The sequence below is a fragment of the Opisthocomus hoazin genome, chromosome W, assembly GCF_030867145.1.
Source record: "Opisthocomus hoazin isolate bOpiHoa1 chromosome W, bOpiHoa1.hap1, whole genome shotgun sequence".
NCBI lineage: Eukaryota > Metazoa > Chordata > Aves > Opisthocomiformes > Opisthocomidae > Opisthocomus > Opisthocomus hoazin.
This window is the reverse complement of record NC_134453.1, coordinates 2,017,297-2,042,716: the sequence shown is the minus strand read 5'-3', so window position 1 is coordinate 2,042,716 and position 25,420 is coordinate 2,017,297. Positions and strand designations below refer to the sequence as shown.

At 47.5% G+C, this 25,420-nt stretch overlaps 1 protein-coding gene across 1 annotated transcript in view; it reads left to right on the top strand.

Annotated features, from left to right (window-relative positions):
- LOC142365643 (netrin receptor DCC) overlaps window positions 1-25,420 on the top strand; it is a 678,995-nt gene that overhangs the window by 403,551 nt on the left and 250,024 nt on the right. The window contains exons 6-7 of the mRNA XM_075446652.1: window positions 2,619-2,773; window positions 4,992-5,112. Of these exons, the coding sequence (XP_075302767.1) occupies window positions 2,619-2,773; window positions 4,992-5,112 (276 nt within the window). The remainder of the gene's footprint in view (window positions 1-2,618; window positions 2,774-4,991; window positions 5,113-25,420) is intronic.

Genomic DNA, 25,420 nt, shown 5'->3' with positions numbered 1-25,420 from the left:
ACAGCTAAGTTAATCAGGACACCTCATCGGTTTTAATTTGCACGCATTGGGTTTGATCTGAACTGGCATAGGAGCTTCTTGGTATCCTAAATTATTAAATACGCGGTAAACATGAGACCAATCTGAAAGAGGAATGAAAAAGCTGGGGCACGGGAGCAGGGCTGGAGGGGCCCAGGGCAGATGCTTTTTTTAATTGCAAGTAATTTAGTTCAAAAGCAGAAACAATTGCTAAAATCAAGAAAACGCTGACGTAAAAATTTTGGTGTCTTTGATCTGCTTAGTTTTGTGTGTTATGCACAGTTTTTAAATAGAATAATCTCATTTTCACAGAATCACAGAATGGTCGGGGTTGGAAGGGACCTCTGTGGGTCACCCAGTCCAACCCCCTGCCCAAGCAGGGTCACCCAGAGCAGGCTGCACAGCACCGCGTCCAGGCGGGGCTGGAATATCTCCAGAGAAGGAGACTCCACAGCCTCCCTGGGCAGCCTGGGCCAGGGCTCCGTCACCCTCAGAGGGAAGAAGTTCTTCCTCGGGTTCAGCTGGAGCTTCCTCTGCTTCAGTTTGTGCCCGTTGCCCCTTGTCCTGTCGCTGGGCACCACTGAGAAGAGTCTGGCCCCATCCTCCTGACCCCCACCCTGCAGATATTTAGAGGCATTTCTGAGGTCCCCTCTCAGCCTTCTCTTCTCCAGGCTGAACAAGCCCAGTTCCCTCAGCCTCTCGTCGTAGGAGAGATGCTCCAGTCCCCTCATCATTCTCATAGCCCTCCGCTGGACTCTTTCCAGTAGCTCCTCCTTTTCTCATGAGTACTCCCACCTTGTTGTACACACGCGTTTGGAGAGCACTGGGGATGAATTGGGAGCGTATGGTTGAAGAGATGATGATGCCTAGGACTCTGCCTTCACTTATTACCAAAGCTCGAAACTATTGTCAATAAATAAAAAAAAAAAAAGAGTTTTGTAGTTGGGGTGGTAAAATTGAAGCCCTGAAGAGCACGGTTTTATCTGCACGTCTGGCACAGTATTCCTACCGGACGCCGGTTTTGGTGCTTATACCACGTTGTGATGTTCAGACATTTTAACGGTTTTCCTCGATTTCTGCATCCCCAGCGAGACTTTTTGGTCTGATGTGCAGAAACCCCCCATTAGTTTAGTGAGTACTGGAAATCGAGCTGCTCTAAATCATCGTTAACTGGACAAGAAAAAGGAGGGGGGTACTTTTGCCCTTTCACTGGTGGCTTGGCTAGTGGCACCTCTTAGCGTCCAGCTCCTACGCGTTTAAAAACAAACTGTGGATCACGCAGGTATTGTAGAAAAAGGAACCAGAGGAAAAAGAAACCCCCTGAGAAATCAATCATTTGATTTGCAGAGATAAGCCTGAAAATAAGAAAGCATGAAGCCACGTACTAAATAGGAAGCTTGAAATTAAATCCGGAGTTGCTCTCGGGTGAGCTGGAATGCCGAGGGAGGCTGCGGAGAAATGGAATTTGATCGGGTGGTTGAGGAGTGAGCTGTCGTCCTTGCTAAAAAGGGGCTGGAGTTAGGGATGCGAGACCACGCTGCTTAGCGTCTGGGCGATTGGGTTTATAATTTTCAGCTTCTTTTAATTTAGAGGGGTTTTCTTTCTTAATATTATGTCTTTATAAACATTACGGTCAGACATTGGGAACGATGGCTCAAGAACTGCAGTTGGATTTTCTGTCTGAGATGATAAGGCATGGATGGTGCTCAGAAGTTCATCTCTGGTGGCTTCTTGGTGGCTATTCAAAACGGAGACCGTCGTTCCCTTACAAAAACTGACACAACGTGCGTGGGCTGCTCGGTGCTTGTGTGTGTTTTCCAGTATGATGGGGGGTGGGCTCATTAGAATGATGATGTTATTAACGGTTTTCCTCAACTTGCTAATTCCTGTCGTCCTAGTATTACAATAATAGTGAAATTAAATTAGCATATCGTCTAGCATACTGAAAAACTGTGAATACATTACAGTAATACAAGGCAACAGATAATTGCTAGCTTAATAAGAATTCATTTTCGGCAAAGATTACTTGACCTTTTTCTTCTTCCAGTCGCTCGGGATAGAGTTCCTGGTTATTGGTTGTCTCCTCGTCTTCTGTAAACCCAGTCAGAAGTCCTTCTTGGTTATGTGAAAATGTCTCTACTTTAAATACTTCTAATTTTATGTCATTTGTCAGTGGGCTTGTCTTGTACCTGTATGTGCCCGTCCATGCGTTGACTTGTAGGACCTCGTTCCGTATGCAGTTGGCCTCTGATCCTTTGAAATGAAAGAGGTTTTATAACCCCCGTACTCGCTTAGTGTGAGCTATATTTATTTTTTTGTTATACAGAAATCCTGTGTGTCTTCTAAATTGAGGTTTTATTTCTTTGTTTTAGTAAAATAAAAGCGAACGTCAGCTGTTTTAATTGTATTTTCTAGAATAAGCGCTTCCCCTCGTATTTAATTTTTGATAGGCTCGGGGTTAAAGAGAATGATTTGAACTACAGATGTATTTTTCTGTTTATGTCTAATATTTTTCAGGCTTATTGAAGTGATGTACTTGCTAAGCCTCAATTTATATCCACTCATTGCCACTGTCATTTTTTCCCCCATCTTTTTTTCAGTTCCACCGTGGTTTTTAATTCGCCCTTCAAGCCTTTATGCCTACGAGAGCATGGATATTGAGTTTGAATGCGCCGTGTCTGGCAAGCCCGTTCCTACAGTGGAGTGGATCAAGAATGGAGAAGTGGTCATTCCCAGCGACTATTTTCAGATAGTGGTAATTACCTGGCAATTACTTATTAGAAATCTGTTTTCTATTAAGTTGTGAAATGTGTTCTGATGCTTGATCTGATGCTTGCCTTCATAAATATAGTGGTTTTCCCAAAGGAAACCAAATTTCTGCTGTCTCCGAATACAAATAAGGCACGTTGCATTGAGATGTGTTAGGTCAAGCGCGTTGACGTTGTCTCCTGGCTTTAGTGCGAGCTGAGCCAGGGAGAAGTAACAGTGTCAGGTCATACTCTGGGTTGCTATTAATAATATTGTTTACTACATGTTAACGGCTTCCCTTACTGTTGTCCTTGGCAGACAAAAATCACAGGTCTCTTCTCCAAGGAGACCATACAGTGACACCGGGGGTTAAAAACAGCGAGGGTCACTTGACGTAATTACGCCTTTTCGAAGAGAGTTGCGGTGCACCCTGCCCAAAGTAACACCCCCACCCAGGACTCCAACGTTTTTTTTAGTTTAAATATCACTATAATAAGGGCTAAGAATTTCTGCTGTGTTTTCTGAAAGGGTCGATTTAGCTTGGCCTTCACAGAATCACAGAATGGCAGGGGTTGGAAGGGACCTCTGTGGACCATCTAGTCCAACCCTCCTGCCAAAGCAGGGTCACCTACAGTAGGCTGTAGAGGACCTTGTCCAGGTTGGTCTGGAATATCTCCAGAGAAGGAGACTCCACAGCCTCCCTGGGCAGCCTGGGCCAGGGCTCCGGCACCCTCAGAGGGAAGAAGTTCTTCCTCCTGTTCAGCTGGAGCTTCCTCTGCTTCAGTTTGTGCCCGTTGCCCCTTGTCCTGTCGCTGGACACCACTGGAAAGAGTCTGGCCCCATCCTCCTGACATCCACCCTGCAGATATTTGTAAGCATTTCTAAGGTCCCCTCTCAGCCTTCTCTTCTCCAGGCTGAACAAGCCCAGCTCCCTCAGCCTCTCCTCATAGGAGAGATGCTCCAGTCCCCTCCTCATCCTCGTAGTCCTCCGCTGGACTCTCTCCAGTAGCTCCTCATCTTTCTTGAAGTGGGGAGCCCAGCACTGGACACAGGACTCCAGATAGGGCCTCACTAGGGCAGAGTAGAGGGGAAGGAGAACCTCCCTCGACCTGCTGGCCACATTCCTCTTGATGCACCCCAGGATCCCATTGGCCTTCTTAGCAGCCAGGGCACACTGCTGGCTCATGGTCACCCTGTCGTCCACCAGGACACCCAGGTCCCACTCCACAGATCTGCTCTCCAGCAGGTCCGCCCCAGCCTGTACTGGTGCCTGGGGTTGTGAAAGCGATGCGAGTGAGCTGAGGTGTTGGGGAACACCCCTGAAAACTTCAGCCCATGGGAAAATGTCCGTAGGCCATGAGATGTGGCTTGTTCAGAGACAGGGCTTGGTTCAGCGCTTTCTCATTTTTCACCTTGGTAACTAGTGGTATTGATTATCGCCGTGTCTTTTAATTACCTGTCAGAAAAGGAAATTCTTCCTAATGTGGTTTTTGTGCAGAATACACTTATTCAGCCCTGCGCAATAGCAAATTCAGTCCTTTTTCTGGGCGTCATCACTTATTAAGAAGCCAGGAGCCATTTGGAGAAAGGACAGCTGTGTTGCTGTCCTGGTTGTCTGGTGGAAGCGTCACAAAATTATTTCACTTAACAGTGAAGGGAAGGTACGTTTCAGCCAGAAATTCCCCTCACTGAGAATATTTTTTACCCAACATAATTGGTTTCTGCTTGTGCTAACAGAAGTTAAAAGTCAAATCTGTTTTAGACGAAGTAAGCGCGGCGTGACCTTTTCTGGAGGATCTCCAGGCCTCTTGACCTTCAGAGCAGAATTTGTTCAAAGACGCAGAGGTTGAAAGTTCTTTTAAATCTCCCCTGCAGCAAAGGGCCGAGACAAAATCCAGCTCGAGCGCCGGCTGTAATTCGGAGCTGAAGTCTTGACGACGGGGTCGGACGGGCTCTGCGGGAGAGTGAATTTGGCCTTGGGCCATGGGCACCGTCAAATCGTGAAGACCCCAGGGGGTTGAGAGATTCCTGAGGAAAGGGCTCGTGGTTACGGCCCTCGATGGACCAGGGCTGTGTGAGCTCGGGCTGAGGTTACACACAGTCCCATGTTTCGCAGCGTAGCCGTTCTGGAAAGGTTTTATAATCCACCTTCGCTTTGGGTGGTGGTTTTTTTTTTCTAATTAATTCTCTCTCCTTCCTTCCTTTCTCTTTTGCTGTCTCTCCAGGGTGGCAGCAACTTACGGATTCTGGGCTTGGTAAAGTCAGATGAAGGTTTTTATCAGTGCATAGCTGAAAACGAAGCTGGAAACGCGCAGGCCAGCGCGCAGCTAATCATCCCGGAGCCTGGTAAGATGCAGAGGACACGCGGAATTGTAGATGTAATTAATGCTATTAACATAAAAATCCCAAATGAGCAGCTACTGTTCTTTACTCCCTCTTACTTATCCAGCTGCCTGGCCGCGGTTAAAAGCGCGTCCAGATAGTTTGAGGCGTTTTGTTCGCTGGGGCAATTACAGATGCCGACCTTGTCCTAGAAATGACTCTGGAGGCCACCTAAACCTTCATGAAAAGCCAACGGCGATGTCTTGCTGTCTGTTGGTGGGCTTTATCCCGCTGGAATATCAGAAGGCAATCAGAAACGGGTGAGGTGATGGAATGAAGTAGTCCGTAAGCGGTGGAGAATGATATCATACCTAGCTCTGCGTTAAGCTCTTGTAGAACATTTGTCTCGGGGAAAGAGAAGAAAAAGGAAGAAGAGGAGCGGTTTGTCAGTGGGATATCAAGGGCAGCCAAGTGTTGAGATCAGAAGGTTTTTGTCTGCGTGCTGGAAGGATGAATTTTTTGTCTGTTTGTTGCTCTGAAATTAATAGGTGTTTGGTTTTTCTGGGCGGCGCTGTGGGTGGACTGCTTGATGGGTTTTTAAGGAACAGAAAGATGTCTTCATCTGAAGCTAGATGGTATGTAAAATGGGGATAAAAGCCTCGCAGAGTTTCTGGGTTGTAAATGATTAATGGCCTGCACTGGGCTGCAGGTTACACTTGCTGCTTCTCATGAATTATGCCAATAAGCTGAGAACGAGAGAACGTGCTGAAGCCTCGTTCGTTCTCCAGTTTGGACTGGGAAGAGCAGAATCTTGGTAGCCCACAAACAACCAACCAAGACAGCCCTACCGAGATCAATTAACCAGCCTGATAGCTCACACCATAGAATTTTGGGAGGAAATCCTTTGAAAAGTTTCCATGCAGCATCACTGTGAAGTTTTAAAGCTTTGCCAAAAATCTGGTCTTCTGGAATTAGAGAAAGGAGTATGGCCGCAGTCCACGTTCTTGTTACCTGTAGTAGTCTGGCTCTTGGGGACTCCTGTGTGAACCCGGAGCAGGATTGGTGCTGAGATCCATCACAGAGCAGCCCTGTAAGCTGTAGCCTTACGAGCACTGTTATCCAGAGTGGCTCCAGGCGGGGTGGAGCGAGGTGGCAGGGCATCGTGGCCATGGCTGAGATGGCCTGGTAGACAGAACTGAGGAGTAAGCACCATTGGAAGCCTCAGATCTCCAGTTTGCCAAGTCCCATGCAGATACTTAAGGAACAGGGCTGAGGTATCACAGAATCACAGAATGGTTGGGGTTGGAAGGGACCTCTGTGGGTCACCCAGTCCAACCCCCTGCCCAAGCAGGGTCACCCAGAGCAGGCTGCACAGCACCGCGTCCAGGCGGGTCTGGAATATCTCCAGAGAAGGAGACTCCACAACCTCCCTGGGCAGCCTGGACCAGGGCTCCGTCACCCTCAGAGGGAAGAAGTTCTTCCTCATCTTCAGCTGGAACTTCCTCTGCTTCAGTTTGTGCCCGTTGCCCCTTGTCCTGTCACTGGGCACCACTGAAAAGAGTCTGGCCCCATCCTCCTGACACCCACCCTGCAGATATTTGTAAGCATTTCTAAGGTCCCCTCTCAGCCTTCTCTTCTCCAGGCTGAACAAGCCCAGCTCCCTCAGCCTCTCCTTGTAGGAGAGATGGTCCAGTCCCCTCCTCATCCTCGTAGCCCTCCACTGGACTCTCTCCAGCAGCTCCTCATCTTTCTTGAGGTGGGAAGCCCAGAACTGGACACAGTACTGCAGATGGGACCTCACCAGGGCAGAGTAGAGGGGAAGGAGAACCTCCCTCGACCTGCTGCCCACACTCTTCTTGATGCATCCCAGGATCCCATTGGCCTTCTTGGCAGCCAGGGCACACTGCTGGCTCATGGTCAACCTGTCGTCCCCCAGCACTCCCAGTCCCTCTCCGCAGAGCTGCTCTCCAGCAGGTCCGCCCCAAGCCTGTACTGATGCATGGGGTTAAGACCAACCTTTTATCAAACTAATAATGATTTTACCCTAACGGTGATTTCTACCCCAAACTTGTGTCAGAGTAAAATAGTCACTTTTTCATTTTAGTGATGCAAAAGGCTACAGATAGTTTTTTGGTTTTATTTATTGCAAATAATTTGCACCATCCAGTGGGCTAAATGTGATGCGAATGTTCTTTTTGGGGATTTTGGAAATTTTATTCGGGTAGAAGGGTGTAAGCAGTCGGATTGCTCCTGCTACCGTCGTCATTACGCGGATGCATGGAGTCACATCCACTGCTGGCAACTATTAGCTGCAGGACCTGAAGTAGTAGCAGCACGTAAGTTGGCATTAAAGCAAGTATAAATGAGCTCAGATTGAGACCAAATGGGAAGGCTGTGATGCTAAATTGGAATTAGACAATACAGAAATGAGAAGTGAAAGCCATCCAGGCTGCGAGCTCACGCAGATAATAGCTTCCACTTTTAGCATTCCAGATGTGGCTATAGGATGCTCAGAACTATTTCGATGTGTGTTGCTGAGACTATAAAAAGCCAACGAGCTCCCTGAGAAATATAAAATTTCTGTCCTATTTAGCTGAGATTATGGCTGGAGAGGCATGGTACTTACCAGTGCGTTATGAACTAGAGTAGAGTAAGTGGTGGGAGGTGGTCTGCGGTACCAGCATTAGTCAATAAATCAAAGTACATTCGTGGATTCCAGCACACTTGGGGAAAAAGCACTTGGGATTGTTTTATCTCCTTTTTCCTTTATTTCCTGTTAACAACCTTAACGTTACCATCTTAGGAAGCGATCGCTCACAAGCCCGTGCATCAGTACAGGCTGGGGCAGACCTGCTGGAGAGCAGCTCTGTGGAGAGGGACCTGGGTGTCCTGGTGGACGACAGGGTGACCATGAGCCAGCAGTGTGCTCTGGCTGCCAAGAAGGCCAATGGCATCCTGGGGTGCATGAGGAGGAGTGTGGCCAGCAGGTCGAGGGAGGTTCTCCTTCCCCTCTACTCTGCCCTGGTGAGGTCCCATGTGGTGTACTGTGTCCAGTGCTGGGCTCCCCAGTTCAAGAAAGATGAGGAGCTGCTGGAGAGAGCCCAGCGGAGGGCTACGAGGATGAGGAGGGGACTGGAGCATCTCTCCTGCGAGGAAAGGCTGAGGGAGCTGGGCTTGTTCAGCCTGGAGAAGAGAAGGCTGAGAGGGGACCTTAGAAATGCCTCTAAATATGTGCAGGGTGGGTGTCAGGAGGACGGGGCCAGACTCTTTCCAGTGGTGCCCAGCGACAGGACAAGGGGCAATGGGCACAAACGGAAGCAGAGGAAGCTCCAGCTGAAGATGAGGAAGAACTTCTTCCCTCTGAGGGTGACGGAGCCCTGGCCCAGGCTGCCCAGGGAGGCTGTGGAGTCTCCTTCTCTGGAGATATTCAAGCCCCCCCTGGACGCGGTGCTGTGCAGCCTGCTGTGGGTGACCCTGCTTGGGCAGGGGGTTGGACTGGGTGACCCACAGAGGTCCCTGCCAGCCCTGAACATCCTGTGATTCTGTGATTTTATCACAAGAGGAAGAAAAACAGCCTTAAATACTGTTTATTTCTTTAAGAAACGAAACAATAAATGAGGCAGATTTAAAGATTTTGGGTGTCTCATCGTCTCCAACTCGCACGTTCTGGGTTTTTGAGGCTTGGGTGCTTCTCTTTCTGCTTTGTGGCTCTGCTGAAGGCTGATGGGCTTTTTATGGTCTGTGGGAACACGCGAGCGGACGGAGCGGGCGCCAGGACCACAGCCCACAAGAATTATTCTGGTTACGTTGTGGCAGAGAAACAAATTCTCAGCAAAAAAAAGGCAGATGTAAGAGATCTCAGCTGGCTGTCGTCTCTTTATAGCCGTGTAAAACCTGTTATTTGCACACCTGGAAAATGAGTAGCGAGAGGCGTGGCGGTGAGTGATGGACACGCGTAACTTCAGAGGCGGCGAGAGTCCCGGAGGAAAAGCTTCCCGTAAAGAGCTCCCAGCCAGTGATTTGCTTTACGCCGGTGGCTTCTCGCAGATCCACCCGTCAGATATTCACAAGGTGCAATAAATTCCTTGCTAGACAGATCTGCAGCTCGGGAAGGTGCCCTTTCTGGTAAAAATCTATTTTTTCCATCTTTTTAATTCCTCTACAAGTTGCATAGCTCCTGCTCATGCCAGGTTTTCAGCTTAGCAGATTTAACATTTTTCTTCACGCAAGATCTTTGCAAAGGCTTCTGTAGAAGAAGACTTAGGCTGGGAAACCTGTGAATTACTTTTCCTTGCTTATTAGTTTTTATAATTATAGCATAGTATTATTTATAATTACTTCCCCAATAAAAAAGCAGCCACAAAGAAAATCCATCAATGTGCTAAGAAACTGAGTTAATATTGGGCATTAAAACATCAGATTTTCAGTCCTTGCCAGCGTGTTGGAAAAACAAACCATCTGCGTTAATCTTGCTGATGGTTAGCGTTAAAATTAATCTGAAATAAAACCCGTGATTTGGAGTATCAGGGAACCCAGGGTTTTTTTGTAAGGGTTGGTAAAACAGTGACAAAGTAGCGGTGAGGAATGCTCTTTATTGGAAATTTAAAAAAAAACAGTGTTTTTTTCTTAACAAACAGTGAAAAAGTAGCGATGAGGAATGCTCTTTATTGGAAATTAAAAAAAAACAGTGTTTTTTTCTTGACGATTGGTAAAACGGTGAAAAATTAGCGAGGAGGAATGCTCTTTATTATCGGATATTTTAAAAAAACAGCATTTTTTCGTGACGGTTGTTAAAACAGTGAAAAAGTAGCGATGAGGAATGCTCTTTCTTATCAGAAATTTTTAAAAAAACAGCGTTTTTTCGTAATGGTTGGTAAAACAGTGAAAAAGTAGCGATGAGGAATGCTTTTTAGTATCGGAAATATTAAAAAAACAGCGTTTTTCCTTAACGATTGGTAAAACGGTGAAAAAGTAGCAATAAGGAATGCTCTTTATTATTGGAAATTTTAAAAAACTGGCATTTTTTCTTGACGATTGGTAAAACAGTGAAAAAGAAGCAAGGAGGAATGCTCTTTATTATCGGAAATATTTAAAAACCAGCATTTTTTCTTGATGATTGGTGAAACGGTGAAAAAGTAGTGACGAGGAATGCTCTTTATTGTCAGAAATTTTAAAAAAGCAGTGTTTTTTTCGTAACGGTTGGTAAAACGGTGAAAAAGTAGTGAGGAGGAACACGCTTTATTATCGGAAATTTTTAAAAAACAGCATTTTTTTCTTGACGATTGGTAAAACGGTGAAAAAGTAGCGATGAGGAATGCTCTTTCTTATCAGAAATTTAAAAAAGCAGCGTTTTTTTCTTAACGATTGGTAAAACGGTGAAAAAGTAGCGATGAGGAATGCTCTTTATTATTGGAAATTTTAAAAAACTGGCATTTTTTCTTGACGATTGGTAAAACAGTGAAAAAGAAGCAAGGAGGAATGCTCTTTATTATCGGAAATATTTAAAAACCAGCATTTTTTCGTAACGATTGGTAAAACAGTGAAAAATTAGCGATGCGGAATGCTCTTTATTGTCAGAAATTTTAAAAAAGCAGTGTTTTTTTCATAACGGTTGGTAAAATGGTGAAAAAGTAGCGAGGAGGAACGCGCTTTATTATCGGAAATTTTTAAAAAACAGCGTTTTTTCTTGATGATTGGTAAAACGGTGAAAAAGTAGCCATGAGGAATGCTCTATTATTGGAAATTTTAGAAAAACAGCGTTTTTTCTTGAAGATTGGTAAAACGGTGAAAAAGTAGCGATGAGGAATGCTCTTTATTATCGGAATTTTTTAAAAAAGCAGCGTTTTTTCGTAACGGTTGGTAAAACAGTGAAAAAGTAGCGAGGAGGAATGCCCTTCATTATTGGAAATTTTTAAAAAACCAGCATTTTTTCTTAATGGTTGGTAAAACAGGGATAAAGTAGCGATGAGGAATGCTCTTTATTATCGGAAATTTTAAAAAACCAGCGTTTTTTCGTAACAGTTAGTAAAACTGAAGAAGTAGCAATGAGGAATGCTCTTTATTGTCGGAAATTTTTAAAATACGGCGTTTTTTCATAATGGTTGGTAAAAGGGTGAAAAAGTAGCGACGAGTTATGCTCTTTATTATCGGGAATTTAAAAAAAACAGCGTTTTTTCTTGACGATTGGTGAAACAGTGACAAAGTAGCGAGGAGGAATGCTCTTTATCGGAAATATTAAAAAAACAGCATTTTTTTGTAACGGTTGGTAAAAGGGTGAAAAAATAGCGATGAGGAATGCTCTTTATTATCGGAAATTTTAAAAAAACAGCGTTTTTTTCGTAACGGTTGGTGAAACGGTGAAAAAGTAGCGAGGAGGAATGCGCTTTCTTATTGGAAATTTTAAAAAACCATCGTTTTTTCATAACGATTGGTAAGACGGTGAAAAAGTAGCGATGAGGAATGCTCTTTATTATTGGATTTTTTCAAAAACCGGCGTTTTTTCGTGATGGTTGGTGAAATGGTGAAAAAGTAGCGAGGAGGAATGCTCTTTATTATCGGAAATTTTAAGAAGAGGTTGGGCGGATGTAGCTTTGTGCTGGTAATCCCGCTCCTGCCTTGGTGGGGGAGGCTGGGACGCATTGTCTCTCCAGTCTGCTCCTGACGCCCGGCGTTAGAAATAGCAAATTTCACAGAGCTGCTTTGCATTGTGTAGGCAGAGACAGAGCAGAAGAAAGAAGTGAGAGACGATTCCAAGATCCTACTCATAAATTTCGGAGTAGAATATATCTCTGCTGGTTTGATGCTGCCAAAGCTGCGCTCTACTGAGCTGCGACACAGCCTGGAGTATTTGAGATGCTTCGAAAGGAAAGAAATGGTGCTAAGTTGTAAATACACCTTAGGGCTGTGAGGTGTAACCTTCCGTGGGATGCAGGAGGGCTGTGCCTGGTGGCTTCTGACCCTGGGGGAATTTAACGTGCTGTGTCATCGTCCCCAAAAGGAGCCTCGCCACTGGTGATGGCCAAAGAGGTGCTTCAGGGGAGACCAGTGGCAGCAAAAAACCATAAAAGCGCCTGATGCCCAGGGACGGGGAGAAGAATAACCTCCTGAACCACAGTGTAGAGTGGTTTTTTTTGTGTTGGAACAAGAAATTTAACATCCTTATTTTGGTATGCGCAACTGGTAAGCTGTTGGCGTTTATTGCACCACATAAGCAGTAATAATCATGATAACAGTAAGAATAAATTCAGTTTATATGCTTTTATGGTGGTCTTTGCCATAATATTAGGACACCTTGCTGGGGATTTATAACAGGCGTATGCAGAAATGCAAAATCAGCAGAATATTTTTCTATTTAAAAAGAAAATAATTGGTGTATAAAGGCCATCCTAAAAACAGCAGAGGTGCTAGAAGGCACCTCTGGATAGATGGGCTGGAAGGGATCATCTTGGAAGGTTTTTGGAGCTTCCATCTTTGCAAATATTTAAGAATAAGTTAGATAAATATCTGCTGGGAATGGTTTTGAATATGGCCATGGGGTGTAGGAAAGGATTAGCTGGGTTCGTGAGATCATGCCTGTTTGTGCTTTCCATTGATGTTGTGAACGTTGGTGGAAACTTTGGCCTTCTACAAAGATGTTGTTAGATGTGCTTGATCTCGTCTTAAAATACTGATATAAAAAAATGGTGGCTTTGTTCCGTAAGAGCGTTAATGGTTTGGAAACCTGGCAGCTGGGTTTCTACACCACCACGGTCTCCTCTGAAGCTCAGGAGAAGAGCTTCTGTGCTGGAGTCAGTCTGCTTCTCCCCGACCGAGTGAAATGGCAGTGCAGGCAAAACTTGGAATATCTGGACACTCAGGGAGAAATTCAGCAAAAGCGAGGGCCCTGGTCTGGGGAGAGGGGTCATGGGAGAGTGTGGTGAGACCAGATGTCTCCTGGTCTGACGTAGGATTTCTCATCAGTGGACGTGTTCCTGTGAAATACCAGGTATTCTGGGGTGAGGTGTTTCTCAGCTGCCTTGCTGCGTGTAAAAGACCTAGGTAGGGTGAACAGGAGGAGTTTTTATAGATGGCTTCAACATGAGAGAGGAGCGTGCAGCCCAGAATTAATGGTCCTGTTGTAAGTAGGAGGGATGTGGTTGTAGCTTGTGCAAGTCTGAGACAAGCAGCGGTTGGACCTTGATGTTGTCCGTCCCTGGGGAGTGCTGCTGGTGGGCGGCTGCTGTGCGGCGCGGGAGGCTTCACTGCTTTCGCCTTGGGTTTAGGGTTCACAGAATCACAAAATGTTCAGGGTTGGAAGGGACCTCTGTGGGTCACCCAGCCCAACCCCCTGCCCAAGCAGGGTCACCCACAGCAGGCTGCACAGCACCGCGTCCAGGCGGGGCTTGAATATCTTCAGAGAAGGAGACTCCACAGCCTCCCTGGGCAGCCGGGGCCAGGGCTCCGTCACCCTCAGAGGGAAGAAGTTCTTCCTCATCTTCAGCTGGAACTTCCTCTGCTTCAGTTTGTGCCCATTGCCCCTTGTCCTGTTGCTGGGCACCACTGGAAAGAGTCTGTCCCCGTCCTCCTGACCCCCACCCTGCAGATATTTAGAGGCATTTCTAAGATCCCCTCTCAGCCTTCTCTTCTCCAGGCTGAACAAGCCCAGCTCCCTCAGCCTCCCCTCGTAGGGGAGATGCTCCAGTCCCCTCACCATCCTCGTAGCCCTCTGCTGGACTCTCTCCAGCAGCTCCTCATCTTTCTTGAAGTGGGGAGCCCAGAACTGGACACAGGACTCCAGATGGGGCCTCACCAGGGCAGAATAGAGGGGAAGGAGAACCTCCCTCGACCTGCTGGCCACACTGCTCCTAATGCATCCCAGGATCCCATTGGCCTTCTTGGCAGCCAGGGCACACTGCTGGCTCATGGTTGCGGGTCTCTGTTGGGACCACCAACGTACCCTCAATGAAGTGGGCGAAGGTGCCGGTGCTGGGGGCTGGGAGCGAGCTCTCGGGATTTGGACGCAGGTTTGTACGACCAGGGGGAGAAGTTTGGGTGAGCCAGGAGCTCCTGGGAGAAATGGAAGTAGATGAGGAGCTCTCATGGCTTCAGCAGTCAAGAGCAGATGAGGGAGGTCTGGAAGACTGAGATTTTGGAAGCTCTTTTTGGAGTTACCTTAGTCATCTAAGGTGTCAGGTAAACACCTAAGAACGTTTGTGCTTCCTGGGTCGTTTACGGACGTGTTTGTGCTTTCTTTGAAGAAACAAACCATACAATTAAAGAGTGATCCAAGCAGAAAGGTTCTGTAAAGAAGTGGTTACAGAAAATCTTCTGAAACTTATTGCATGTAAAAGCGAAAAAGCTGTTGTCTATTACAGGAACACAACTATGTGTTACAATAAATTTAGGATAATTTAAAAAAAAAAAAGACGGAGAAGGGTAATAATCTCCTATAAATCTATTAACCATTTAAGGTCCAGCCTTACCGTGATTTTTTTTATCTTTAATAAAGGATGTATGTTGATAAATAATAATCACTGGGAACTGGAATGCAATTAGGGTTTAAGTGGTGTTAATTAAAATATCACTTACTGTATATTGACTTTACATGGTAATGTCGGAATAATCACAAGATAGAATGAATAACTGCACAATTAGTTCTAAGGCTTTGAGATCTATTAGCATTTAATTTGTCAGAGGAGCAGAACTGAAATGACTGTGTTATAAATATGGAAAGTTGATGTGCTTTTCAGTCCTGCATGGGTTTGGTGCCGAGAACTGGATGCAGTGACTTCATATAGGAACTGTGACTGTGATTTATTTGGTTCGTGGGGCTTTTTGGTTTTTAAACCTTGAAAATTAGATTTTTGGGTTTCAGAAGCGTGGTGTGAGCGACTAGGCTTGCACACCGGAAAGCTTCATTTTTCCTGTAGGAATCTGAGCGCAGAGAAAGCAGGTTTCCAGGAAGAGCTCATCGGAGAGCTGCTCGCTCCGGTTTGGCGTAACTCCGCTGCGAGCGCGTCTATAGAGCCATATATCTCTATATTTGAATTTCATACACGGAAAGGGGAAGAGTCACAGTGCGTGTGGTCTACGTGTGAAAGCACTTTGGGGTTTGTTTTTTTACGTACAGGTTACTCGAGTAGACTGTGAAGATGCGAGAGCCTTTTCGTTTCTGTATTTTAAAGGTAGCAGACGATTAAGAGTTTTAATGAGACCTTCGATACGTCGATGCGCTCGAAGTCATAAAGAGAGCATCGGCGGCAGCTGATCTTGCAAAAATGGGGGGGAAAAAAGAAAAAGAAACCAAATGAGAAGTGAGTGATGCTACAGAGTGCGGCTCCTGCGAGGGGGATTTACCGTCGGGAGAGGTGACGGCACGAGTTTCAGAGAAGCCGTTGGTCGTTCTTGAATGTACGTCTAAGGCTCTGCGGGCTGGCCGTGGGCCAGGATCCTTCTGCCCCCCTTCCCAGGGAAATATCTGTGGCCTGAATTTCAACCATTAAATGGGGAGTTGTTACGGGGCCACGCTGGATTTCGCAGCCTGTGTGGGTTTGGACTTTCTTCCTTTACCTCTAAAGAAGAAATTGGGGGAAAAATACCGAGAAAAGCCTTAGAGATGAAAGGCAAACTATTGCCTAAACTGCTAACATGATGCTGGTGTGGCAAAGGTTTTGCCCCACACCTCCCAGTAACTCACTGGGATGGCTACTGACAGAATGAGTTTAGTAGTATTGGGCTGTTTATCGAGGGTGGCCTTAAAATAACCGCATGAGAAATCGCGGGGTGCTCATATATTCAGTAGCAGGGCGCTGGCTAGGTGTTTGAAGTTACTGAAGAGTTGTTTGCCTCTGCACCCTCAGAGGGAAGAAGTTCTTCCTCATCTTCAGCTGGAACTTCCCCTGCTTCAGTTTGTGCCCGTTGCCCCTTGTCCTGTCGCTGGGCACCACTGGAAAGAGTCTGGCCCCGTCCTCCTGACCCCCACCCTGCAGATATTTGTAGGCATTTCTAAGGTCACCTCTCAGCCTTCTCTTCTCCAGGCTGAACAAGCCCAGCTCCCTCAGCCTCTCCTCGTAGGAGAGATGCTCCAGTCCCCTCCTCATCCTCGTAGCCCTCCGCTGGACTCCCTCCAGTAGCTCCTCATCTTTCTTGAACTGGGGAGCCCAGAACTGGACACAGGACTCCAGATGGGGCCTCACCAGGGCAGTGTAGAGGGGAAGGACAACCTTCCTCGACCTGCTGGCCACACTCCTCCTAATGCACCCCAGGATCCCATTGGCCTTCTTGGCAGCCATGGCACACTGCTGGCTCATGGTCAACCTGTCACTCACCAGCACACCCAGGTCCCTCTCCACAGAGCTGCTCTCCAGCAGGTCAGCCCCAGCCTGTACTGGTGCCTGGGGTTGTTCCTCCCCAGGTGCAGGACCCTGCCCTTGCCCTTGTTGAACCTCATCAACTCCTCTTCGTCATCCACGTCCCCTCCTTTTGCAGGTGCTCATTTTTCCATAACGGTTTCCTTCAGAAGCGCAGATGAAGTTACCCTGCAGAGTTCAGGAGTAAGAAGGTCGGGAGATGCATCGCCGGCAGTCCCCAGCGCTGATGGGTTTTTCTACGTAGCGCTACCTTGTCACCTTCCCGGCAGAAACCCATTTGCTGCGCTGCCGTTAGAGCAGCGATAAGGAAGGGGAAGAAACAGCTGAGTGTGTTTGGTTTAGGGGGAAAGGGCAAATTAATCTTCAGGCATATTTGTCAGCAACGCTAACTTGGTGTCCTTGCTCCGTGACGGGAGGATTTGGGGAAAACAACCCCCAGACACGTAGAGAATTACACGTGGTCCTGTGTAGGAAACCGCTGGGTGCTATATTAATTTTGCTTTGATTCATACTCGGGGTCAGAGGTGCAGGGTGGCACGTGGAGCGCCCGCACGAGGCACAAAAACACGTTGCCATTATCACTCCGAAGACGAGAATATATTCGATTTGCTTAGCACTGGCAGCTCAGACTGGTGGGCTTCGTCATCCCTGCGCACGCGGGTTTGCCCGCGCTCTCCTGCCTGCAGAAAGGCATTTTTCCACGTTGCAGAAGAGGAGTCTGGGGGAGGAATTTAAAAGGGGAAGGGCAGACTTTGGCTCCTCGCCACCTGGAGTAAAATCCATTTCACTATCCTTGTTATGGTGTTAAATACGGGCTAAAGAGTTTAATATGGATTTATGTAATGAGCTCCCAAATTGATTTTGCGGCGCGAGCTCGATGTAGGGTTTAGGAGCTGTCTCTTGTGCAGATCAAAGCAGTGCTCCTGCCTTCTGACAGTGCCGAGCAGGGGCTTGGGGGCAAAGATGATGATTCTCCCTCCCCCTCCATCACCCTTTCTTTTGCTTCTAATGTTGGTTCAGACCTATTAGGACTTTTTCTGTTTCTGTGTTGATTTACATCTGTGGGATCAGAGAGTAATAAGGGGGGAGGGGGTAAAATAAATAAATTTAAAAAATAAAAGAAAAAACCTGAACCAAACACAAATAAAAGCCTTGTGCAATCTCCTAAGGGAGGAAGCAGGCACATTTCTTCTAGGAATGCAAATTTCTTGTCTGAGTGACAGGGAAAAAAAAAAAACCCCAGGCTTCTCGTATTCTCCCCCTTCCTCTCCTCCATCTCTTCCTTCTCTCCCCTTCCCCCCCCCTCCCCCCAGTTCAGAAATAATTTCGTGCCCCTTGTTTAAACATTAATTATTGAGCTGGAGTGATTTGCGAATAATTTGCAGGATGATATTTCTTGGAAGTTTAGGGGATGAATCCCTGAGCTGGTGCATCTTTCATCCCCCCCTTCCCCCCGCCTGGCTCGGTGGCCTCGGTTAGACGTAATTGTAATTGGTGTCTGGGTTGGGATGACAGTGTCAGCCTATCATTTCAGGGTTTAGAGCTGTGCATTGGATAGCCAGATTTGTAATTATAATGTGCTTTACTCCCATTTATATTCAGCGGCGTTGTCGCCTTGCTGTTCCTTTCCCTGGGAGTGGAATATTGGGTTGGGGAGGGGGTGGCTTGGAAGCAGCGAGAGCCGTTATTTGTTCCGAGAACACCCTTGGTTCTCTGAGGAACACTGGGCCAAGGTGAGCAGCCATCACAAGTTACCGTTTACTGTCCTGGAGCACGTACTCCGAAATTGGTCCTGTCAAAATGAAATCTGTTGTCCGTCCAGCAGTAAAAAGCAGAATTTTCCTTGCGTGGATAGCTGGAACGGCATTATCTGTGCTGCGAGCCAGCGCTGTGCCCCGGTCAGGCTGCTGGGCGGAGGATTTCTTACCATGGCCTCTTAATGATGATTATTTAATGGTCTTGTTTTCCTCTGTCTGCTTTCAGCTGTAGTTGCAGGTCCACAAACAGAGATTTGCAGAAGTCAGCAACTTGGTACCACAGAATCACAGAATGGTAGGGGTTGGAAGGGACCTCTGTGGGTCATCTAGTCCAACCCCCCTGCCAAAGCAGGGTCACCTACAGCAGGCTGCACAGGACCTTGTCCAGGCGGGTCTGGAATATCTCCAGAGATATTCAAGAGCCACTGGAGCAGAGATCGGAATCCATTTCCATATCTACTGTCATTTTTTTTGCAACAGTAGAAGTTTAATTTGGAGAAGGTCTGAGGGTTTGATTAGGTAGAAAAAGCCCCGTTGGCCTTCGTCAAGCTGTGGCTGGGACCGCGCTGGTCCGTGCGGCTTCTCAGGCGACCGCTTTGCTAGCAAACCCATAATTTTCATGTTTGGGATGTTATCCCTTCAGCCTGCTTAATATTTTTCTTCTTTCAATTTCATCACGTTATCTTTATTCGCTTTGAAGGATTTCTCTTGCTCACGGGTCTGCTTTCTGCAAATTCTTTAATGTCATGATATTTTCCCCAGCGTCATCGCGTCTGCAGCCATCGCGTGCAGCGTGTGGCAACGCAGGCGTCTTCCTAATGGGATTTGAACCTATAATCCCCCGGGAGGGTCCTAATCCGGCCGCGGATTTTGGGGTGAAAGGTGTTTCCAGTTCGTTTTGTTTCATATTCATGGGGCTTCTGTCTGCAGAAAGAGGCGTTCGTTAGAGCAAAGAGTGGGTTCAAGAAATTCATGCTTTCTAAAGCCCTGCTGAAGAGTTAGTCCTTCACCTCTGCTCTCTGGTTTCATGAGGAGGGAGCTGTTTTATACTACTTTATGCATGGGAGAGCTTCGACGTGAGGATGAGAGGCTCCTCGCCTCCTATCGGGGTCTGCTCAACCCATGGCAAAGGTCTGAATTGACCTTGCCAAAGTTCCAGGCTTTCATCTGTTTAGCTCTTCAATTAATTCAAAAAAAAAGGGAGGGGGGCAATAGCTCTAAAAGCTTTTAAAGCATGTGCAAGAAAATTAAGTTTGTTGACATGAAAAAGAATATTTTGTAGAGGGAAACTGTGAAAAAGAATAATTTCCCTCTCTCTCATTTGGTCCCAAACTAAAAATATACGTGTTTCTGTCCTCTCTGTCCTTCTGTAGCGTCATCTGTTGAGAAAGTAGGGAGGGTGCAGGGCATATACGTGGGCTTTCCTGATGCTTTTTGCTTCTCTTGAGCCTTTGGCATAGGTCACAGAATGGACATGGGACACAAAGGCATTCCTGAAGGGTGATGAGCAGTTGTGTGGGCTGCTGTGTTGTTTGTAGAATCATTAAGGTTGGAAAAGACCTCTAAGATTATCAAGTCAACCCGTCACCACCATGCCTACTAGTTTCCCCTGCTTGACCCAGGCCACCCCGAGGGTTCCCCTGCCAACCTGGAGTCCCCTGTTGTGCCCTTCCCATCTTAGAATCACAGAATCCTTAAGGTTGGAGAAGACCTCTAAGATCATCAAGTCCAACCGTGACCCCAACACCACCATGCCTGCTAAACCATGTACCAAAGTGCCATATTTATGTGTTTTTTGAACCCCTCCAGAGATGGGGACTCCACCACTGCCCTGGGCAGCCTGTTCCAATGCCCGACCGCTCTTTCAGTAAGGAAATTTTTCCTAATATCCAACCTAAAAGTTGACTTCTTTGGGAACAGGGAGGGACCCTTTGCTCCCGACCAGACCTGAGCATCTCATGGCTGAGGAATGGTGGATAAACCATTGTACCATTGCCTATTCTGGGCTTTAAATTCGTGTCCCACATCTGTAAATCTTGGCTTATCCACGCTGACCTTAGGTGTCGGTATTCCTGATTTATGACAGATGCCTGGAAATGAATCTTGTCTCCTTGCAGGACCAGAGCCGCAGTTAGGAGTAATGCCTCGGTCTGCTTCTAAGGAATTCAGACTTTTAATATCCTTACATTTGGGTTTTTTCTTAAACCAGGATTAAGGAAATCTTAGATATCCTTTGTTTATTTCTGTGTGTTGGCTTTGGGTTTCTTGGTGGGTTTTTTTCCCCTTTTACTTGTAATTTAGCTGACGTCGGATTGCTGAGCGGTTCCGATAAGAACAATTCTGTTACAGAAACAGTTGGCGGGATTTTCCCTGCCGAAAGTTAGTATCTGTCACAGAATCACAGAATGGTAGGGGTTGGAAGGGACCTCTGTGGGTCATCTAGTCCAACCCTGTCCTTCAGGTGGCAACAGCTGTTCGCAGGTGTTGTCAGTTAAAACAGCTACAGCAGCAGTTTCAGCTGAATAAAGCAAGATTTTGCTAATCTAGTGGTGTGGAAGAACAGGGGAGAATTTTGAAGCACCTGTCACTGTATCACACAGTATCACAGAATGTTTGGGGTTGGAAGGCACCTCTGTGGGTCACCCAGTCCAACCCCCTGTCAAAGCAGGGTCACCCACAGCAGGCTGCGGAGGACCGCGTCCAGGCGGGGCTGGAATATCTCCAGAGAAGGAGACTCCACAGCCTCCCTGGGCAGCCTGGGCCAGGGCTCCGTCACCCTCAGAGGGAAGAAGTTCTTCCTCATCTTCAGCTGGAGCTTCCTCTGCTTCAGTTTGTGCCCATTGCCCCTTGTCCTGTCGCTGGGCACCACTGGAAAGAGTCTGGCCCCGTCCTCCTGACACCCACCCTGCAGATATTTAGAGGCATTTCTAAGATCCCTTCTCAGCCTTCTCTTCTCCAGGCTGAACAAGCCCAGCTCCCTCAGCCTCTCCTCGTAGGAGAGATGTTCCAGTCCCCTCACCATCCTTGTAGCCCTAAGATACCATTGGCCAGGTCTCTTTGGTCTGGTCTCAGGACCAGTTGCTATACGTGTTTCTTAATAGCAAGGCATAGCCAGTCTACCAGGAGGAATTACTCTTGATTCTGGCTTCAATTATTCTGATGTGAAGTTGCTCAAAATTAAAACAACTCTTTTGGATTTCAGTTACTAAGTTGCTTGTTATATTAAAATCTGGCTTAGTATATTTTATTAGTGTTGGTATTTTTGCAAGACTATATTATTGGGCTAGCTTTTTTTGGGAAAAAGCGAAATCAACCTGCTGGTATCCCCAAATTAAGATATTTGTCTAGCATGTTGAAGGCAAGCTTAACAACGCCGACTTCAAACCAAGCTCTTTCACAGAAATATAAAGCCATATAAAAATTAATGTTGCATATATAATATTGTCTGTTTGCGCTATGGTAGTTCTCCTGTGGCTTTCAGGACTGAAATCCCAGTAAGCCTTGCCTTCAGCCTGCAAGGGGCAGCTTTATGTTGAGATCTGTGGATAAATAAGAAAAATACACTCTAACTGTCATCCTCTAAAGAGGGTTCAGTTTAGCCAGAGGTTTTAAGCACTTCATCTGGTTTTTGTTCGTAATTAGTGCAGGATGGAGGGAAACGCATAGGTTTATGCTCTGATGGGTGTTTTCCCAAAGGAAGGAGCAGCTCTTGTCCATCCACTTCTCTGGAAAAGCAGAGGAGGCAACAGAAACACAGAATCACAGGATGGTCGGGGTTGGCAGGGACCTCTGTGGGTCACCCAGTCCAACCCCCTGCCCAAGCAGGGTCACCCACAGCAGGCTGCACAGCACCGCGTCCAGGTGGGTCTTGAATATCTCCAGAGAAGGAGACTCCACAGCCTCCCTGGACAGCCTGGGCCAGGGCTCTGTCACCCTCAGAGGGAAGAAGTTCTTCCTCGGGTTCAGCTGGAGCTTCCTCTGCTTCAGTTTGTGCCCATTGCCCCTTGTCCTGTCGCTGGGCACCACTGGAAAGAGTCTGGCCCCATCCTCCTGACACCCACCCTGCAGATATTTGTAAGCATTTCTAAGGTCCCCTCTCAGCCTTCTCTTCAATGCTGCCATTGAACCTGGCTGGCTTTGGGCATGGAGCTGTGCCTCCAGCACATCAGATCAGAGGAGATGGTGTTAGCAGGGGAAGGCCAGGTTTGCACGTGGCTGTAGGTGGAGGTGGAGCGGGCGCCATTTATTCTGCTGTCTCTGGAGCAACGCACGTGCCCTTCTGTGCAAGATGGAATGATCTCTTCCCTCCCTTGGGCGTGAGGCTTTGAGCTTTAAGCAGTCCTTGTAGAAAATGTCTTCTTTTCCCCTAAAAAATTTGCCAGTGTTTGATTTTGTGGCTTGTTTGAAACCCATCTTCTTGCTCTCCATGAAGTTTGTGAGTTGCTGAGTGGTGCTCAGCGGAATATGTCCTGCAAGATGTTCATCACAGAAATTTCTAATTAAATTGTAGAAGTCTTGGTTCTGTCAAATAGCTTGGGTGCTCTCATGGGTAAAAAACTCAATTCATGTAGTTAGTTAAGAAAGGCTAGAATGTACGTAACAAATAGGGAAATGTGAGTCTTCAGAGTGAAAACTGCATTAGTGTCATGCAAGCTCAGAGCTAGTGTCCAGCATTCTTCTGGAGGTGGAGAGGATCAGTATGCTCTTCAGTTGGGTAGGACTAAGGTTATGGTTGGAGTTAATATCACTGCAGTCTTGCTTAGCTGGAAGACAAAGGATGAAGGCTGGGTTCAGGATAGATCTGTAGCTCCGCGCTTTTTCTTGGAGTCGGGCAAAGTGGTTGTGGTGTTTTGAGGGGTAAGGTGAAGGAAGTGAGGGACTTCACAGTGGGATTTCACCTGCAGTCTTTCTCAGCCAAGGCATGTGAAATATTAGCTGACATCAGGAAGGAGATGTGGCTAAACACTGTTGTGGAAGTAAGAAGAGTTGTTGTGCTTTGTTGCCTGGTGGGGGTTCATATTAGGGTTAGGAAATCCTGTTCAGGCCAGAGAGAGTATAGGTAGGTCTCAGAGGTCAGCACGTCCTTCTTCCCGCTAGATTTCTTGTTAGGGTTGGTGTTAAGGAAATGAGGGCCTTCCAAATGGACTTGTTCAGCCTGGAGAAGAGAAGGCTGAGAGGGGACCTTAGAAATGCATCTAAATATCTGCAGGGTGGGTGTCAGGAGGACAGGACCAGACTCTTTCCAGTGGTGCCCAGCGACAGGACAAGGGGCAACGGGCACAAACTGAAGTAGAGGAAGTTCCAGCTGAAGATGAGGAAGAACTTCTTCCCTCTGAGGGTGACGGAGCCCTGGCCCAGGCTGCCCAGGGAGGCTGTGGAGTCTCCTTCTCCGGAGATATTCCAGCCCCGCCTGGACGCGGTGCTGTGCAGCCTGCTCTGGGTGACCCTGCTTGGGCAGGGGGTTGGACTGGGTGACCCACAGAGGTCCCTTCCAACCCCGACCATTCTGTGATTCTGTGAAACAAACCTGGTATTCTGTACGTGGTGGCAATCGTAGTCCGTGTTCGGGAGCTGACACGCTGCAGAGTATCGTGCGTGTAGTGCCCCGTTCCTGGCTTCCCTTACAGGCACTGGGGGGGTCTCCTGCGACAGCAGCACCGTCTGCAGCTACGAGCTGCTGCGGACATCCCCGGGGCAGCGTCGGGTTTGGAGGGAGGAGGTGGCACCCCACGGCTGCAGTTACAGACAGCAGCACGGGGACGGTGGACCACTGGGCTTTTCTGTTTTTGTGCACAATGATAAACCTTGAACATGGGTTCCCAGTCCTGGGCAGTGCAGGATAATCAGGCCTATCTGTCCCCTCCATGCTCTGATATCTGCAACCCTCTGGTGGATCTGGCAAACAGCAAACTGGCCGGGAACACCCTGGGATGTGTTTTCTCGCTCCCCTGTTTTTCCTTCAGGGAAGCCCTCCCTGGCTTCGGCAAATCTTCTGGCTCCAGCCATCACTTTGTTCCCCGTGTCTGCGTAGCTGCAGCCGTTTGGCCAGACCAGCCGGAAGAGCTGCTTGCTGACTACGTGCTCCGTGTCCCCGTCACTTTTCAGGATCCCTCCATGTGCCACCGCTTTCCCACCGCCGCGTCCCCAGCATCGCGTCGTACTCTGGGTCGAGGTCTCTTGGGCCTCCTGGCTTTAATAACTTCTCTCTCTCCATCCAATCTTATGAAAATGTATTTAGTATTCAGGGATTTAGATCTTGACCTTCTATAATTATTGACACCTATTTAATTTCTCCTTTCATCCATGGCCAAGCCTGGTACAGCTGCTATGGCACATGTGTATACATCAGTGTTGCCAGCACAAGCTGATGGGCATTCATGCTTGAGTGTCTTTTTTATTTTCTCCTTGGATGCTGGGGAGCAGCCTGAGTAGCTCGGAAACTAAAGAGCTTCATCTATTAGGCGTGACAGATTTGTATTCAGCGGTAAATGCCTGACCTTGCTCAAACTCCCTCATCCATTCCCATCATCCCCTCCCAGATGAAAGATTCTGCTTAACTCCTGCTTCCTGTCTGTCGCCTTGGAAACGGGCACGAAGCGCTGCAGCCGGAGAGAATCACTAATAAGAAAATATCTCTGGTGTGAGAAAGAAAAACGCGTCGTGAAGAAAGGCGCAAGTGGCAAGCCGACATGCTTTCGGGAGGAGGAACGTGGGGAACACAACTGTGTTCCCCTACAGTGAAACAGGCGAATAAATGGGCTGAAACACCAATGCCCTCCTGCTCTGGAGCATTATGATTTGAGTTTCCACGTGGGTATGTAACGGGGCAGAGCACCCGAGCAGTAAAACTCGTGTTTTGGGCTTTGATGGAGCGTGAGCAGGCATGGGAAGAAAACCCGGCGTGCCCATCGCCTGCCATCGCTGCCCTGCTCTCCTTGTCACCCCGTGATTTGCACACCTCAACCTCTCGCCGCTTCTGGGTTTGAATGGCTTCCCAGGTCAGGAAAAAACCACTTTACGTAGAAACTTTAGTTTCTGGTTTCTGCAAAAGCTGCTTTGGGGAGATTTGAGTGGAGCATCTCTGCTACGAGGAGAGGCTGAGGGAGCTGGGCTTGTTCAGCCTGGAGAAGAGAAGGCTGAGAGGGGACCTTAGAAATGCCTCTAAATATCTGCAGGGTGGGTGTCAGGAGGACGGGGCCAGACTCTTTCCAGTGCTGCCCAGTGACA